Genomic DNA, 18,141 nt, shown 5'->3' with positions numbered 1-18,141 from the left:
AAGTCAATTGCTGTGCTGACTCAAAAGCCTCATTTCTCAGGCTTCTACTTTGTTAGGTAGCAATTTCCTAGAGAATCATAACTCGTAAGCTCCATTTATTAGACTTGAACGAACCAGAATGTAAGCTAAAAAATCTAATCATGTAAGTATCTAGGTAGATATGTACTCTCTCATGCATAGGCCTCACTACGGTCTCTTCAAAGGGTGAGCCTCCGTGTTCAGTACCCAATCGTCAAGGTCAACGACATTGAAGTCGGAAAACACGAGATAAAAGTACTTGAGCGTCTCAGCGAGCCAAAAGCTCTCCATGCTGTCCACCTTGTGCGGGTCTCTCCTGGTGACATCGTCCAGGCTTGCCGCCGCAATCTTGGTCCGCGTGTGCTTTTCAATGGAGCTGAACATATTCCAAGCCTTGTCCATCCATTTTGCGTCCCCTGTAATCCGATACATGATGAATACGGACTCGATGGCCTCGGGTCTCAGGATGTACTGAACGGAGCATTGCTGTCAGCATTTATCGCAAATTCTGTACTGATAAAAAAAAAAAAAAAAAAAAAAAAAAACGCCGGCTTACTCACCTTCCTGTCGTTGATATCTGTGAACCCGGGCGAAAGCCGTTTCTTGTTAATCGTATGCTCGATGAGTGTATCCCTCCCTGCATCGTCATTCCCCACCCCCAATGTACTCCCGATAGCATCATGCCATTTGCTCTCGCTCCAAGTGCAGTCCTCGCCCCGAGGCTTCGTGACAGACCCGCAGTCCACGAAAGAAAATATCTCAGGCATGATTCCTGACGCTGTCGAGTTGTAGGCCCAGACGCAAGCGTCCGTCAGCTGCAGGGCAATGTCGAGATCATCTGGCTTGTTGAATATCTTGGCCCCGATGCCAACCATACCACCGGCAAAACACGTCAGGTGCTGTGCCCTTGGTGAATACCGAGCGACCGCCTCGGCGGCGCCGTTGCCTCCCGTGACGTAAATATCCCCGGAGCTGATGAGCGGCTCATTGTGCCGGTTGAGAACTCTCTTTAATAGGTATTTCTTGGCAACTCCAAGAAAATCCTCGTACATCTTCCTAGGTTGCTCCAAAACTCCACCGAGTATCATGTACTGCTTGGGGAGATACTCGTACGCCGAGTCTGACATGCCACCCAACGTAAACATGCGATCGACATCAAACCTGAGCTGCTTGGCGTTGACCGAGACGGGCCACATGCCCGGCAGCTTTGTCTTTTGCTGTGACTTCTCCAGCTCGTCTGCAACCCTCTGCGCGGCGTCGTAGTATCTGTTGTCTCCCGTCAGCTGCGAAAGCTTGGTCAGCTCCAGGCCGATAGAGCCGAGCTCCGCAATCAGCATCTGGCGCGGTGCCTCCTGACGCGCGCCGGAGACATATGCCGCCAGGTCCCACCGTGAGATGGGCATGCGGTTCGGCGTGTCGAACGCGCACATGATCAAGTCGCCCACCTCAACGGCGTTTGTGAGGAGCCCTGGGTACTTGTGCCCGCTCAGCTCGTACGCCGCCAGGAAGCCGCCCAGGTACCGGATCGTCGTCTCAAAGATGTTGATAGTCCGCCCCTCGGCCCTGCCAAAATCGATCTTGCCTACCGCCTTGACGGCGGCTTCAAAGTCGCTCTTTAGGCCCATGATCCACAGGATGTCCAACGAGTCGACGAGCGTCGCCGCCCACCCGCCAAAAGGGTCGACCGCGGCTCCGCTGATGGGCGAAACCTCGTCGTGGAGCCATGCGTGCTCTTTGTAGCCGCGCCAACTGTGCTGGAAGCTCTCCTTGACGGCCGCCAGGCGCTGCAGCCGCACCGCATTGGCCTCGGTACTTTCATCCGGCTGTGCCTTTTGAATGTGTGGGATGGCTGGAGCTGGTGTCGGAATTGGCGGGAGTGACCGGAGAGATGCCACGGGATACCTTTCTGGGCGTTTCTGCCACCTCACCGACTCCGTCTTTTGCGTGTTATCTGTAAGTTGAGGCGAATCCGACGGGCTTCGTAGAAAATACCAGCAAACTACGAACCAGGCGACCGTCACCAGGGTCAATGGTCGCCAACGCCGTAATGATGGCATAACTAGGGTGTGGGGGTTTCTGATAGAGTCTGATATTTCTATCCCCAAAGTACAGCCAAATGCCCTGGACTTGATAGTGCAACCCAACACAATGGTTGTACCAATGTGCAGCGATACCGTAACTTTAAAGGGAAGCAAATGTGCAGACGAGCTTCTCCAGTCAAGCAGCGGGACAAAGAATCAAAATTATGTTGCTTCTTTCCTTTCTTTTGGAGAACCCTTCGATCTGTAAAAACGACGGACAGGTTCAAGCGGCGCAAAGCGAGCTTGCCAGCAGCACATGTGTTAAGGTCCCTAAATTGAGTGTACAGTACTGATGCCTAGTCGCGTATCCAAAGTTGGTATCGCTTGGTAGCTAGCTTGGCATTTACCTACATTCATTCATGATAGGGTGCATGGCTTAGGCCACTGTCCAAGTAATTGTTTGCTCTCGCTCTTGATTTAAACGACTTTATGCGAGTGCTAGGATTTGGTCTTGTCTAGTGCTGGCAGCTGGTAAGCTCGGATCTCGAACCCTTTAGACACGCATCCCTGAGGTAGAGGGTAGGTACCAACAACTGAACACGCCCCAGTATGGGGAAGCGAGACCCCTTTTCTTCAAAGTGGGGTTGGGAAGCCGAAATTTGTTGCTTTGTAGTGGGGGTAGCGACTGGCCTCAACGTCTGCGGAGGGGCCTGACCTAGGTCGCATGTCCTTTGAGAAAACTCCCAAATAGTTTGGATCGTCTCGTCTCGGTCACCCAAACCTGCGCCTGTTGCTTTCCAATCAATCAGCCGTAGGGCTGAAGGGCTGCATGCCGGTTGTTGCATTTATGGAAACAACGGACCCCAAGACAAGGTAATCAGGGTCCGGGAGGGCGGGCGCTAGAGAGCACTGCCACCTTCGACCTGCATCCACCCATCTTGGAAATCAGAAACCGTTTGGCCTGTTCGGACTTTTCAGGAACGTCCACATTGTAAATGGTGAAGAGTACATGCCAGGTTCCTTGCCGTCGCGAATGCATACCTGTGAGTCTGGTGGTGGCCCCAAGGATAAAGGCATCAAAGAACCGCCTGCTTATTTATAGACAGGCATGGGTCGCGTACGTGGTAGGTAAACCAACAACTTCCTGATATCAATGGCAGCATCCTGATGTCATCCATGTCTTGGTGTTCTAGACGCATCAAAATGGCTTCATGGAAGTCTGAGTTCAGCGGATGAGAAACACCTAGCGGTAATAGGGAAAGAGAAACGGAAACAGAGAAAGCACAGCTGCTGGTACAATGGTCTGTCTTGTCATAACCCGCGTTTTTTCATTCCTTTCGTTTATGGAGCCGGCCGGATATCATCGTATAGCAGAAATTCAAATGGTTTTAAAAAAGGCTTTCCCACATATTGCTGCTCGATTCACTCGTTTCGAGGAAGCCAAACTCGGAAAGAAAGCTAAGAAACAACCAATATCTGAATGCGTGATCAAACAAGAGCCGCTCTCCAATCCCTTTACTTCTGCATCATCAACTGGACGAACTCGTTGTCTACCGCACCTACTGTCAGCCTCTTATCACAACTGTGGCCGTGGAAGGGGTTAATAGCCTGGAGGGGGTTCTCGTACAGTCAATGCGTCCGTCACCATCTTGGTCAGCCTCACGGATCATCTCGTCAACCTCATCATCGGTGAGCTTCTCGCCGATAGACGTCATGACGTGGCGAAGCTCGGCGGCCGAGATGAAGCCGTTGTTGTCGCGGTCAAAGACCTTGAAAGCTTCCCGGATCTCCTCCTCCGAGTCGGTATCCTTCATTTTCCTGGCCATCATGGTGAGGAACTCTGTTGGGAGCTGTCAGCAAAGCCCCACCAGCTCAAGGCTTAATCCGTATCGGGGTTTTGTGGGCTGTTTGCCTACCGGGAAAGTCGATGGTGCCGTTGTTGTCAGCATCGACCTCGTTGATCATATCCTGCAGCTCCGACTCGGAAGGGTTCTGGCCGAGGGAGCGCATGACAGTGCCGAGCTCCTTGGTGGTGATTTGTCCTGATCGATAAGGGTATTGTTTTAGTTTCTGCATTCCGTGAGGCGGGAACTCATGCGACGTCGTAGCGATCGCAAACGTCTAGTTCTCGCGGTGAGGACGTCGCTGAGAATGCGCAATCGGTGTGCTGTAGTGGTATGGGCAGGGGTGTAGACTAACCATCGCCGTCCTTGTCCTGTTGATATCAAGGTCCTCTATCAGTAACCTGGTAGAAAGCATGGAGTCGATGCACTCAATTCGACAGTCACATAAACAAGGCTAGGAAACTTACAAACAAGGAGAAGGCCTCCTTGAACTCGGAAACTTGCTCTTCGGTAAGCGAATCAGCCTGTGGGAACCATGGTCGATTAGTTTGCGATGCTCTGGATTTTTGGCAGCCTGAAGCGCGGGGTTGCACTAAAAGCTGGCCTGGCTTGGCTGGGACATGGGAATGAAAGCTCTAAGCTCACCATATTGTTTAATGTTCACGCACTGGGCGCTTTGAAATCGAATGCAGAAAAAGGAATCAGAAGTTTGAAAAAAATGCTCCTTGTGGAAAAGGAGGACCTCAGCGAGCGAAAGCGGAAGAGTCCGGCGGGGAATCGATACAATTATGGACTGGAGGTAGGTTCGTCTTGTTGGGATGGTTGGAGGTGAAGGTTCAAGTTTCTACTGCGAGACCGTCGGTTGGAGGAGCAAAGGGAGGATGAATCTGCTTAATAGGTACCTAGCGCCACTTATGGGTGGGCTGGTATGGAGCACCACTGTACAGTACAGTATAGACCCGGGGTCTAGCCCTTGAAAGGGAGGAGGTAGGGAGGTACCTGACGTAGTAATTAGGTGAGGTTGCCTACCTTGACGTGGTACAAAGTAAAGTGGTGGTACGTACGAGTATTACTACCCTGGTTTGAATGTATGGAGAGGGGAAGGCGGCTCTCCAATGTTGCTTCATCCCTCGCTCACGTACAAGACCCAATCGCGAAACCAGCCTAGCCTAGGCAGCCCATTCCCACTTCATGTCTCGTCGCCGCCCCTTACGATAAGACTCATCACGCAACAGCTACCTTACTAGGCTACTCGCGCACCTAACGGAACGCCAGAATGCAGACCGCCGCATCAAATTCGCTGGGGCCGTAACTCCAAACTTCAACCCCTACCCCACCAAGGCAAAAGGACGGCTATTCAAAAAGTGCGCTTGGGGTTACCTCTGTGAGAGACACTCTTTTTAAATCCGAATTCATCAACGCAGAGGCGCAAACGGACGTGAAGTTGAATATCGAGGGGTAAAATAATCCCGCGGCTCATCACGTTATTTGGATTGCCAGCAAGGAGTATGGAGTAAGTAAGCGAACCGCAACGGATATGTGCACGGACCAAGAGACTACTGCCGTTGAGCGGCGTGTCATTGACACTGTGACGTTGCTGCAAACCAGACCACAAACTTGCAAAGTGGCTCCTTGGCCACAGGCGAGGGTCTGCTCCGGGTTAGGACCTGGCCTGGCTTTCATGGCTTGCAGTTCTTGGATCAGCCTCATTCTCATCCTTGTCCGCAAGCAGCGGAAGCACATGTGTCCATCGGCCGATGGGATCTCGAATCTGTGCGCTAGGAGCATGATTACATCAATAAAACAGCCACACCAATACATTTGAATACAAATAACATTGAAACAAACAAATAAATAAACACGTGCACAAAGAATTGAACGAACGATAAGCGCCGGGCGTACACATCGTCGAATCAAAAGGTTGAATGAATGACGTTTACCTGAGCTCCAGCTCCAGCTCCAGCTCAAGCAGAGACACCAACCGTTACCACTTCGACTGAACAGACGACCGACAACAAAACTCCACTACTTCTCCCGCCCGCCCGTCGCCACCACACCACCAGAACTATCCGCGTTGATCTGTCCGCTACCTACTCGCGGTCCGCCATGTGGCGAGATCGCACCAACCTCTACATCTCCTACCGCCAGTCGTATGCACACCACCCGGCCAAGCGCACGCGGTATGGCGACTCCTCAGCAACCTCGTCATCCCTGGCCGGCGCCGACCGCTTCGGCGGCTCCGGAAACAGCCTCCTCTTCTCGGCCGACGAGGACCGGCGCGGTCTGTTGTCATCGGGCGCCTCGGATGATGGCGACGCCGTGATCGAGATGGACCTCCTCCCTCCGCGCTGGGCCGAGGTCAACGACGACGTCACGGAACTCCTCGCCGAAATTGCGCAAAAGAGCCAGAAGCTCGACAGGTTGCACCAGAAGCACGTCCTCCCTGGCTTCAATGACGAGGAGGCCAAGCGGGCCGAGGAGAGCGAGATCGAGGACCTGACACAGCAGATCACCAAGGGGTTTCACCAATGCCACAAGTGCATACAAAAAGTTGAGCATATGGTCAAGGATTCGAAACGTACCGGTGGCATAAGCAGGGCCGAGGAGGTCATGGCCAAGAACATCCAGGTCTCGCTCGCCACGAGGGTTCAGGAGGCTAGTGCTGGCTTCAGGAAGAAGCAGAGCGCATACTTGAAGAGTAAGGAACCAGCCACTTATGTGTCCAGCAGAGAGCTTTGCTGCGAAACTGATTTACTAACACATGTTTTTTTCTGCTGGTAGAGCTAAAAGGTATGGGGGGTGGTGGTGGCCTCAGCCCCGGCGGCGACAGGTCATCTACCCCAAACCCCGCCAACAACTTTACCGAACCGTCAATCCTCGAGTCCGACGCAGACAGGTCCTTCTCACAATCTACGCTTCAAGCCACACAACATCAAAAACTATTACAGTCCAACGATGCGGCGATTTTGCAGCGCGAGCGGGAGATTGACCAGATAGCACAGGGCATCATAGATCTGGCCGATCTGTTCCGCGACCTGCAAACAATGGTCATAGATCAAGGAACCATGCTGGACAGGATAGACTACAACGTCGAGAGGATGGCCACGGATGTCAAGGAGGCCGACAAGGAGCTGGTCATCGCCTCGGGCTACCAAAAGAAGACGACCAAACGCAAGATCATCCTCCTCTTGATACTCATAATCGCGGGCATGATCATTCTGCTCATCATCAAGCCCAAAAAAGACTCGGGCGATGGTGGGTGACCGGCTAATGGCATAATCTTTTCCTTTGTTTTCTGTTTTTACGAGCACAAGGCGTTCAGGGCCATGTAAGATACTGTTTGTTCTAGACTCCGGGCAGCGCAGCAATGGCAGATTCTGATCGCAAAGACGAATTAACCCCATTGGAAGACTACAGAATGTAGTTCTTGTCGCGGGGGACGACCCTATCTGTCCAATCGAGGGCATGTTTTGTTCTGGGGAAATTGCTATGATGATAGATGTTTATTTGACACCGGCTCGACAAGTCTAAACCGACTGACCAGGTATTCTACATGAAAAAATTAATATGTACAGAGATTATACACATGTTATATACATCTAAGTAGTACAAATATAACAATAAACTTGAAACACACATCTCAACGGGTCATCTTCTCTAACCAGCTTACAATGCGAGCAATACTGACAAAGATTTCGCGCCGACGTTCGATCTGTGACATCCCATTACGCTCTTCCATTTTCATAATCCTCGTTTCTCTCCGCTGATGTCGTGCCATGCCCTCGACATCAATAATTTGCTGTAATTCTTCTCCGGCCGGCAGCAAAGAGCTACCCCACGCCTCGTTGAACAGATCTCGCGCCTCATCCAGAGTGTACTGATTGGCGAGGTTGGGTTTCATTCTCAAGTGCTGTCGTGGTACCCAGTCGAAGCTGAACAGATCGACAAGGCAGAAGATGACAGCTTTCTGAACTGTAAGATCCGGGACATTAACACCTGCGTTTTTCAAGTCTGCCAGAAACTTTACACCACGGGCAATACCGTAGTCTGCCGCCGATGATCTTGAACTGAGCCGGGTCGGTTTGGAACGGCGAACCAGTGCACTTTTGAACGCACGACGAACAATATGCCGCTGGAATCGATGGTTGAATATCTTGGCTATCGGGTGGCTGCTGTTCGTCAAGGGTAGGTCGCGAGGGAGTGTCTGAAAAGGCTTGTCTGGCTGTAGCGCGTGGAATGTTTCTGGGACATCGGCAGTTGGTATCCTCATACTGGGTTGGTGGTTTCTTTTTGGGTCCCAGTAGTGGTGAACAATCTCTAGACTCACCTCCTCCAGACGGTCAATGTCTAGCATGTAGCTAAGTGAGTCCAGGAGACTCTGCCACACACTGGCTGGAGGGGGATATGGAGTAGCCAGCATCAGACGGCTGAGCTCAAGAAAGTAGTCGGAATTTGGATCTAGGTGATTGTTTCTGGGTGGCATGTGATCCAGCATGTACTGCGACATGCGAGCGCTTGTTGAGGCGTAGATAGGGATGTCACTAGCCTGCATTAGGCTTAAAATCTTTGTTGCAAGCCGCTTCGAGAGGAGGTCTGCAGATGAAAGGTAATTGTTGTACCCGATGGTCACTCCGTCAAGTGTCTCCGCAACCCTAACGGCAGTAAGCATCCGGTAAGTTTTCCAATCACTGGCGAGCTGGCACTCCTTTCGGATCTTTTCCTGGGCGACGTCATCATCAAAAACGTCTGGGTGTATGTCTGAGCCTAGCAGGTCTTGGAGCGTGTTCCAGTCCCCGGATGTTGCCATGTACCTAATGGCCCGCGCATATCTGGAAGCACCGATCCGTATTCCGCAGCTGTCGAGTTGCTTGAGTCGATGTACTAGATCTGCCGTCGACTTTTCACGCAGTGCGATCGACTGAAGTGATAGGGGTCCAATTCTCGAGACACCCAACGCGTGAACAAACTGTATCGCAGTCTCAAGAGATATCCATGAGCTAGCAAACCACCTTGCCCCAAGAGTGTCATTGTATGTTTCGTCCGATCCAAGAGGCCTACCACCGAGAAAGGTCAAGAGCGCATTGACGTCGTCGCCCACATCCTCTGCAGGTCCTTCATGTTCAGGAAACTCGGTATCAAGGCCGGCTGCTCTGACTTCTTGCTTTACTAAATGCTTCTGTGGAAAGTAGGCTGCAAAGTACCTAATAAATGGTCGCGAGGCTCGAGAACGGGGGCGATCGTTGTGTCTAATGAAGGTATTTCTCCATCTGAGCGCAAGGCCGCAAAGTCCCTGCTCCCAAAAGAACGGTACCAAGATGTCATACAGTCCCCGATGCGTACTTGTTATGTAGATACTTTGCAGCAGGTTTTTGACGTCTTGGTCCTCATCCAGAACTGCCGTTTTAAGAACTTCGATAAGTTCAGTCTCGGTGGGAGCTGAAAAGGAACTCAACAGAAGATGCCAACGAAACGCGCGGTTGATTTGATGACTGGTCAGCAAAGAATTCATTATGGAGCCATATAGCTGAGGCCACCGGGTGTCTCGCTTGTCCTGCATCCACAAGGCATGCCCTAGAAGCTGCTCGAGTAGCGTGTCGTCATGGATCGAGAGGTCCACTACAGTTTGCCAGAAATTCCCGGCCAAGGGGTGGTCCGTCTGGTAAAGCTTTCGGCGTCGAAATAGTTCGCTCAGCAAATAAGCCGCTCCGTCAAGAAAGCCAGTTCTCTGGCAGAAATTTAAGAGGCACGCCCATAAAGCCAAGTCCACCTCTCCTTCCGGGCTATCTATCAGCCGTCCTCTGTCGGTCTCGGGCAAAGGGGGTGTCGATTCTTCTCTGAGCCGTTTGTGGTTCTTCGAAAGGCTTTCCCATTTCCCGTAGCCTGATATAGTTGCGGAATCTGACGACTGTGCGGATGGTGCTCTGATTTGTACTTCATCCTCTGGGGAGTAGTCATGAAAGCTCGAGGACGCTTTGTCACCTCCGTCGAGATCGTCTAGGTCGGCAGTAACAGAATGCTCCGGTTTCAGGGCCAAGGCTGGCCTGCCGTTGAAATAATGGCATTGTGTGAAGTTTGCTGTCTGTGCAGCCGCCCCGTTCGAGCTTGTGGTCAAGAGAAGTTGTTGACTGAAATGTGCCGGACGATAGAGCGAAAGAACCGCAACGAAGCTTGGTGTTGAGCGACGAAGATAATGCCTCAGAACGCTCAGTGGCATCGTCAGGAAGAGAAACTAGCAGATGAGGGTTTGCGCCCGGAGCGCCAACATTGTGCTGGCCGGCGTATGCTCGCTACCCTGATGGTAAAGTTCAGGGCAAGTCGGAGACATTAATGCTTTACAGCTCCAGGAGACTTGACAGGCCAAGCAATAACCCTTCTGGTGAGAATACAGCAGCCAAGACGTCACACCCGAATTCATGAGAGGCATGTCGAAATTCAAGTGCAGAATCGCGATGCTTGACAGTCAAATTTCACATGGTCCGTGCTATCTGGAGACCAAGGGATCTTATCTGCCACTAAAACTTTGGACTAAGGTGCACCTACCTGCGGGTGGGTAAGGTACCTTGAGGAGCTAAGGTGAGCACCATAGCTTTGGTGGACTTTCTAGGTACTACGTAGTACGCATATGGTTGCTTAGTCATATTTTCTTGTACAGAATTCTGGCTCGCTGTCTGCCATGGATTCTGTCTGATCCCTGCCTTGCTCCACTCAGCTTGTCACGTCTACCATCGCCATTTCTCAGGCTGGTAGAGGTGGTTCCATCCGCCAGAGAATAACCCATCAAGACAGTGACAGTGAAACCTTCACAGGGTCATTCTTACCTCCCCAACACGGACTCATTGGGGATTCTACCCATTTCTTCTTCCTGTACTTATTGATGGGATCGCAATTTCTTTCATTCTATTGAGTACTGGGTTCATACTAGAGACTCACTTTCTTTAGTTATTCATCCATACGCAGCTGATCTATTTTTTCTCTCCTTCCATATTCACGCCTACCACTCCGGTTCATCGTAAGGATGACGGAACCTGAGGCTTTCGAAGACGATCTCTTCGCTGATCTGTAAGTTCCACTGGGATTGATGAGGTCGACCCTTTTTCCATCAATGTGCCTGTGTTGTTGACATTTTGCGAAACCTTTCGCCTGATAGCTACGCCGATGACGCGCCGACTGAGCCCGCAAAGGTCCCTGAGAAGGCTGCAGCCCCGACAAACCCTACTCCTGCTCCAGTCGAAACGCGCGAGGAGCAACCTCCGCCCATTGATCAAAGTGGACATGACGACTCCAACATGGGCTATGACGAAGATGAAGAAGAGGAGGACGACGTAGACTTCAATTTGGGAAACGGGACCTCCTCAGCTCCGAACAACAGCAATTCAGAACGTCCTCTACAAACACATGCAGCAGCCGCGGTCCCTCCCCAACCTGCGGCGGGACGGGGTCCAAACTCGAAGGAAGATGGGTAAGTGATATTTTCGCTAGTTTGTGATACTTTATGCCTTGCTTTAGTGCTCATCGTGACCCTGCGATCTCTCCCCCGTTTGTGCCAAAGAATCTTCTCTTCCCTCGGTCACCTCATACATCTAGGGACACGCCCACCGTCAGGCCGTGGAGGAATGTCCTGGTCAGATACCTGGGAGATGGAGGATACGTGCGGAATTCCATTTCACCAATGGATGCCCTGGGGGTTCGCTACACATGGTCTTGAGGCTTGGGTGACTTGAGACAGGCTTGGATCATCGCTGGTCGCCAGATTTCTTGCCCAGTTGGACTGGATTGAACAGTTACGCCGGTCCTGAGAGGTCCATGGATCACTATTGCAGAGGATAGTGGAGCGACAGAACAAGCCGAGATGTGCCATGAAGCCGCCACGGTTTCAGAATTCGGAGGATTGGGTGGAGGTCTGCCTGTCGCCAATCATCACTGTTCAGAAAAGGCAGAGCCAGCCCAGGTTACTTCGGGGCGATGGTCAAACCAGGAGCAGACTCTACGTCCTATAGCCACCAGCCTTGTTGAGTTCAGGTACACAAATGGTGCCTCAGATTGCCGTAGCAAGATTGGCAGCGGATAGCGCTCGAAGACACAGTACCTAGCGTCCTAGCTTCATGGTAGCAGAGCCAGACAGAAAGAGCAAGCAGAACCAAGCAGACAAAGCAAAGTTTGCTTGAAAGAAAAAGAGAAGAGTATTCGACAAACTCCTGCCTGGGAGCATCCTGGTTGCTCGTCTCTCGTCTCCGAGCTGTGAGAAGTCTTGGTGGCGGTGCATACGGCGAAACACAGGCCCAAATCCCCTCGGCTGCTGAACCTCAAGCCTGAAGCTTGAGGCAATTTCCCTGGTACGACAACCTCATCAACTAGCTGCGATTAGAGCCCACCCAAAAGACAACCGGCAAACGAGTCACGTATTTTCAAGAACTTCATGGACATCGGACGGCAGTTGACTTGGGGTCAAAAATCATGGGCTGCACACTACTCCACTTGTCGCTCAATTCATAGGGGCATTGATACTCAGATTCCCTTGAGTATTGCTGTCACAATTGACAGAGACCTTACCTTTATCAAAAAGAGTTTAAGCCATTATCCGAGGAGCCCTGAGAACTTGAACAAAGCCAGGGACCTGATGTGCTAGTAGTGACTCCACTAGCTTGGCGCAGACAAAGGCATCTTAAGGGAGACTACGTGACAGTCGATGGCCTACAGGGCACGATGATTGGCTTGCACTCAGTTGAATTGAACTTGGCGGATACTGAGATTGAGGCTGACAATTACATCGTATGTATAGCAAAATGTTTATAGGAGGTCTCAATTGGGAGACGACAGATGGTAAGAATTTTCTTTCACTACAAGCCATCATGATTTCGGGAGCATAATAAAGACTACTTTGGCAGAAATGCGTGCAATTGACTAACTCTTTTCTGGGTAGAATCACTTCGGGATTACTTCTCTCAATTTGGCGAAGTCATTGAGTGCACCGTCATGCGTGATGGTACCACTGGCAGGTCAAGAGGTTTCGGCTTCTTAACATTCAAAGATCCCAAGACGGTCAATATTGTTATGGTTAAAGAGCATTATCTGGATGGCAAGATTGTGAGTAGCCAATCACTCAGTGACATCAACTGTCGCGATCCCCAAAGATGTGGCTTTTCCTACTGACATCTCCCTCACTTTTGCAGATCGACCCGAAGCGTGCCATCCCGCGAGATGAACAGGAGAAGACCAGCAAGATCTTTGTCGGAGGCGTCAGCCAGGAGACTACGGACCAAGAGTTCAAGGACTTCTTCGCCCAATTCGGCCGTGTAGTTGACGCGACATTGATGATGGACAAGGACACCGGGCGACCGCGTGGCTTTGGTTTTGTTACTTTTGAGTCGGAAGCCGGTGTCGAAGCGTGTTTGGCGCGGGACCTTGAGATTCACGGAAAGCTGATTGAAGTCAAGAAGGCTCAGCCCCGTGGCAACCTTCGCGAGGAGGAAGAGGCCAACAGGCGGAACGGTGGACCTGGCAACAAGTTTAGGAAGCAAGGCGAAGGCCAGGCCGACGCCAGCGGTGCTGGGAACCCGGCCGCCGGGGGCATGACGCCGCAGATGATGGCCAACTACTGGCAGCGCATGCAGCAGTACTTCCAGATGATGCAGCAGCAGATGGCGATGCAGCAACAGCGCAACATGGGATTCCAGATGAACCCTCAGATGATGCAGATGATGCAGATGCAGCAGATGATGGGCCGCGGCGGCCCGAATGGGCAGAACCCTATGGCTGCCATGGCAGCTATGAACCCCCAGATGATGCAGCAGATGCAGCAGATGATGGGCCAGCAGGGTGGAGGACCCGGCGGCATGCCTGGCGGTGGTCCCGGAGGCGACCAGTCTGGCGAGCAAGACGGCGAAGGGGATGGGAACCGTGCACCGTTCAACGCGTACGACCAGCAGTCGTTCGAGGAGCAGAAGTACAACAACCAGCACCAACAGCAGAGACATATGCAGCAACAGCAGCAACGCGGTGGCTTCGGAGGTCCTCAGCAGCAGCACCCACAGCAGCAGATGCAACAAGGCGGGTACAACAACCAGCCGTCCTATGAGGGCATGTACGACGATGTGCCTCAGGCAAACAACTTCAACCAGGGTGGCCGTGGCGGCTTCAGACAACGGGGCGGGCACCACAACCACTTCAATAACAACAATAACAACAATAATGACCCCGCCAATGCACCTCCTCCGAATGCCCCTACTGGACCCAAGAATGCTGGCAAGCCAGGCTCAAACTACCGCGGTGGTGGTCGGGGCATGAGCAGAGGCTTCCATCCATATGCCCGCGGCTAGAGGACGACTGAGAGGCAAACTGGCTGCCGGGTGGATGTCTCCATCTAGCCGGTATATATGGCGATGGTGGCTTGGCGATTTGTGTGGACCTGAAGCCTCTTGGCCACTCTTAAAGGGTTGCTGTCGACATCAAGAGCTGGTGTCTCATCGGGTAACCGATTGACCCATAATGAAATGATGCGTTCTTGTTTTGCTCTTTGCAAACAGGATTGGTCATTGCTTTTCTCCTATCATCTTCTCTTATATGAGGCTTGCTATCCATAGGCAGCACCAAGCTTTTGAACGATGCGTTTCTCATCGCGACGATCTTCTGTTTTTTTTCTTGCCCTTTGTCTGGCATGTCGAGGGGTATCAATGTTTCTGATACAATACTGCATATTTTCTTCATCATTGATCGAACTGCCGATATTCGTTGCCTTAATTTTGGCTTCCTTCCATAAGCACAGCGCCCATTCGTTAGCAGCCTACTCGATACCGCAGAAGTTCAGATTTGGTGGTGGGACGTTGATGCGGAGGGTACTGCAATTTTCAGGCCAGCGAAAATTGGAAGTCATATTTTGTACTCTTGTTCATTTCTTTATCTTTTCCTACGAAGTTTTTGGTTGTTTTCCTCGGACGAGCGGCCAGCAATTATAAATCGTGTGTTGGGGGGACGGATGAAAAGAAAAAAAGGGCAAAGAGAGATTGAAATACCAGATAGTAGGCACTACTAGCCTCGCGATAACAAAGCAATATATCTAAGTCGTCAATTGCACTATTGGATGAACACAGAACCGGCTTTTGCTGATTTGCCGTTGCGGAGGGCTACAAGTTGACGATCTTTACAAGTAAAAGGTAACCGAAGCCGAGTCTCGTACCAGGCTTCGATGACATTTACAACATTATCTGTTAGTTGGTCCCTGTAATGTCTTCACTTTAATGCCATCAGATGCGGTCAGCTTACATTATGCACAACTAGCTAGCTTCCTTGCAGTTTCGCAAATCATCCGCAAGGATTAAACAATTACCTGTACAACTCGGTGAAGCCCTCCGCCGGCGGCTGAAGCCAGTTCCTCTCGTCGTAGATGGCATCCTGTCCCTCGATCACATGAAAAGTGTAGATTATCCTGCCCTTGTTACTCAGGTTCTTCTCGCTCTTGTGCAGCAGGTTGCCGTGGATCAGGACCAGCGAGCCGGCCTTGACCTCTCCCGGAACGTACGCATCAGCATCGGCACCAGCAGGCTTCTTGTCCTCGCCGTACTGCTCTCCGACCGGGAACTTGGGTCCGTCGTTGTCGGCCATCTCGGTGCCGGCGGCGTCGCCGGCGGACCGCACGAGGCGCCTCTCGACGGGCGCCCAGCGGTGCGAGCCAGGCAGAAAGCTCAGGCAGCCGTTCTCGAGCGTGGCGTCCTCGAGGGCGTACCAGAAGCCGACGGCCGACGGCGGGTTGGTGTACAGGAAGGTGCTGTCCTGGTGCGGCGGGACGGCGCCGCCGATCTCGGGCTGCTTGCAGATGACCATGCTCTGCAGGCAGCGCGGATCGCGGAAGCCCAGGTCCCGAGCCACGGCGGCGGGGCTGGCCTTGGCGACGGCCCCGTCGTTACCGAGCAGTTTGGCAAAGGGCGGGCTGAGGGCGTGCAGGTAGTGGCCGATCTTGTTGACGGCGCGGGACTTGTCCTTGGTCAGGTTACCGGCGTCGTCGACGGCGTCCTCCTCAAAGAAGAAGCGGATCTTGTCACCCGAGCCCAGGAAGTAGTCATCTCCGACGTGGTCCTTGCCGTCCTCTCCGCCCGTGCGGAACTTGGTCATCGGGTGCGTCGACAGGTCTAGGGACTCGAGCAGCCGCGACGTCTCGGCCAGAAGCGACGATACTGTCGACGGCGGCAGGGCGTCTGGGACGATCAAGTAGCCATTTTGGTGGAAGAAGTCGAGTTGTGTGGGGGATAGGCCCGGGGCTGGGGTTGAGCTGCTCATGGTGAAGTAAGTGTGTAGGTGAGTCTATATCAATTATAATTCGTGTTTTTTAAGGGGGGAATTTAATTTATTTGTTAATCGGCCAGAAGCTCAGTTTGTTTCTCCGTGACTTGCGCGCAGCAGATAGATTGTATACGTTGGCAACTGTAGAGTGGGGTTTTGGACGGCTTCTAGTTCTAGAAACGGCTTGGCTTGACGCCGGCGCTTTTTCCATTCAGCCGATGGCAGTGGAAATGGGCATTTAGGATGTGGAGTTTACGAGCTGGCCGTAAGTGAATCAAGGGAGTGGGTTACTCTGGTTGACATTAAACCAGATAACGCTAAATATTGCTACTATTACGGCCATAATAGGCATGGGTTGGGCAAAGTCCACGCAAAAAATATAGTCAACTCTACAAATAGACCAGTCACGAATTAGGTGCGAAAAGTCATTTCTCAACGATACACACGCCTATTACTGGATACCTTCTCAGGTTGTTTCAGAATAGCCAATTCATTTACTGTTAATAACTACGAATATCAAGTGGCTCTGAGCTCGACGATACAATCGCCAGGGCCTATTTCCGTAGTATGGGTATTCAGGGATATATGTGTATTATCTTGTAATAGTAACCCTTACGTTCTTATATGCGCCAGTCGTAAATGGCTTCCATCAGCCCGTATAACAAATCATCTCCCTAGGCGCCGCCCATTACATTCTACGTACTGTTGTTCCTCTAAAATCCACTTGGTACCGGAAGTGCTAATATGTGCATAAGTGTGCCTAAACCGCCACTCGCTCCAGCTCGCACCATGGAGCAACGGCCAATACGTCTCAAGATCGGCAGCTCTCAGTCTAAGCGTGCACAGGGTCTCGTAGAAACTCATAGTCACCTTCTGCTGGCAGAAAGTGAGCCGAGACTGGGAAGACCACCGCACACAAAAGACAAAAGGCAGCGCTAACAGTCGTCATAATCCACGACTTGTCCAGACTCCACCCCGGCACCGAAAACTTGTCGTCGTTGTCAAAGATGTAAGCCTGTCGCAATCGTTAGTATTCTCTGTGCTACATGCAAGGTGTAAAACCAAGCACCGAAAACGGGATATACGCACAACCGTGCCCATGGACATGAGCAACAGCGTGGCGATGCTAACCAAGAGGCAGCTCAGTATCTTCCAGCCCGTCACCCGCTTCATCTTGCCACCGGCCATGATGACCAGGAACCCGACCAGGGTCGCGAGCTCGACGACGATGGCGAGCGACATAAGGAATCCCGTGGTGCGCCATATGCTGCAGAAGCCACGCTCGTCCCCGGCGCAGTCCTCGCGCTCGATCGGGAACGGTCGGCAGGTCGGCGAGTCCGAAAACGGGTCGATTCCTGACGAGCACGTCTTGTGCAGACCGATGTTGCGCGTTATCGAGTGCCCCTTGATCGAGGTTATGTTGTAGCTGATCCAGTTGGGCAGGGCGATGGACGCCAGCGTCATCGCGGTCGCTGCATTGTTGTGTTTGGTCGCGACGTAGTTAGTTGCGATATACTTACGCTGAATTGAGAAATGAAGAATAGATATGCATATTGGCTATGGTATATAATATGTGTTGGTATTGAATGTGGTGTAGTATCACCAAAGTGCTTGAAAGCATACTTTGCGGACGCTGTTTTGGGCGACTATGACGTGCTGGTTGCTTGCTGCGAATGGAAGCTCCGCAGTTCGCTTGCTATGGGGGCAAACCAAACGAACCAACGTACCTGATGCAAACGCCACCAGCGCAGCACTGTAAACCACCGTCCGCGTCATCGTATCCAATATAAGCAAATGCAGGACACCGTATCTCGTTGGAATCTTCAGCAATGTAGGCCGAATTGATGTCGAATAGGATGGTGAAGGATGCCTAAGGGGAAAAAGCAGACGAGGACGGGAGAAGGGTAGCTGATGGGTCAAGTCAACTTCCCATAGCAAGGTACCGGACCACTTTAGTGACCTGACTGGGAGGTGCTGAGTGCTGA

General features: G+C 51.9%; 7 protein-coding genes across 7 annotated transcripts; 2 read left to right on the top strand and 5 right to left on the bottom strand.

Annotated features, from left to right (window-relative positions):
* Positions 1-57: 57 nt before the first annotated feature.
* On the bottom strand, positions 58-3,172 carry MGG_16202 (uncharacterized protein). The gene is made up of 2 exons (XM_003709566.1): positions 579-3,172; positions 58-489 (listed from the first exon to the last, which is right to left on the bottom strand). The coding sequence occupies exons 1-2, from the start codon at positions 2,073-2,075 to the stop codon at positions 187-189; spliced, it is 1,800 nt and encodes a 599-aa protein (XP_003709614.1). The 5' UTR covers positions 2,076-3,172; the 3' UTR covers positions 58-186.
* MGG_16201 (uncharacterized protein) lies at positions 3,099-4,749 on the bottom strand. Its single transcript, XM_003709565.1, has 6 exons — positions 4,529-4,749; positions 4,351-4,407; positions 4,239-4,254; positions 3,956-4,081; positions 3,667-3,879; positions 3,099-3,589 (listed from the first exon to the last, which is right to left on the bottom strand). Exons 1-6 carry the CDS (start codon positions 4,529-4,531, stop codon positions 3,555-3,557), a joined length of 450 nt encoding a protein of 149 aa, XP_003709613.1. The 5' UTR covers positions 4,532-4,749; the 3' UTR covers positions 3,099-3,554.
* An 846-nt stretch (positions 4,750-5,595) lies between these two features.
* Positions 5,596-7,521, top strand: MGG_06883 (t-SNARE). The gene is made up of 2 exons (XM_003709564.1): positions 5,596-6,581; positions 6,665-7,521. Exons 1-2 carry the CDS (start codon positions 5,990-5,992, stop codon positions 7,144-7,146), a joined length of 1,074 nt encoding a protein of 357 aa, XP_003709612.1. The 5' UTR covers positions 5,596-5,989; the 3' UTR covers positions 7,147-7,521.
* Positions 7,361-10,332, bottom strand: MGG_06882 (uncharacterized protein). Its single transcript, XM_003709563.1, has one exon. The coding sequence runs from the start codon at positions 10,095-10,097 to the stop codon at positions 7,524-7,526; it is 2,574 nt and encodes an 857-aa protein (XP_003709611.1). The 5' UTR covers positions 10,098-10,332; the 3' UTR covers positions 7,361-7,523.
* Positions 10,333-10,597: 265 nt separating this feature from the next.
* Positions 10,598-15,151, top strand: MGG_06881 (uncharacterized protein). The gene is made up of 5 exons (XM_003709562.1): positions 10,598-10,942; positions 11,031-11,342; positions 12,663-12,703; positions 12,804-12,967; positions 13,054-15,151. Exons 1-5 carry the CDS (start codon positions 10,899-10,901, stop codon positions 14,197-14,199), a joined length of 1,707 nt encoding a protein of 568 aa, XP_003709610.1. The 5' UTR covers positions 10,598-10,898; the 3' UTR covers positions 14,200-15,151.
* On the bottom strand, positions 14,684-16,458 carry MGG_06880 (phytanoyl-CoA dioxygenase). The gene is made up of 2 exons (XM_003709561.1): positions 15,207-16,458; positions 14,684-15,112 (listed from the first exon to the last, which is right to left on the bottom strand). The coding sequence occupies exons 1-2, from the start codon at positions 16,151-16,153 to the stop codon at positions 15,088-15,090; spliced, it is 972 nt and encodes a 323-aa protein (XP_003709609.1). The 5' UTR covers positions 16,154-16,458; the 3' UTR covers positions 14,684-15,087.
* Positions 16,459-16,633: 175 nt separating this feature from the next.
* MGG_11804 (uncharacterized protein) lies at positions 16,634-18,002 on the bottom strand. Its single transcript, XM_003709560.1, has 3 exons — positions 17,884-18,002; positions 17,246-17,628; positions 16,634-17,171 (listed from the first exon to the last, which is right to left on the bottom strand). Exons 1-3 carry the CDS (start codon positions 17,930-17,932, stop codon positions 16,989-16,991), a joined length of 615 nt encoding a protein of 204 aa, XP_003709608.1. The 5' UTR covers positions 17,933-18,002; the 3' UTR covers positions 16,634-16,988.
* Positions 18,003-18,141: the final 139 nt, after the last annotated feature.

Source organism: Pyricularia oryzae, chromosome 1, assembly GCF_000002495.2.
Source record: "Pyricularia oryzae 70-15 chromosome 1, whole genome shotgun sequence".
Lineage (NCBI taxonomy): Eukaryota > Fungi > Ascomycota > Sordariomycetes > Magnaporthales > Pyriculariaceae > Pyricularia > Pyricularia oryzae.
The sequence above is the reverse complement of the archived record's forward strand: the minus strand, read 5'-3'. Positions and strand labels throughout refer to the sequence as shown.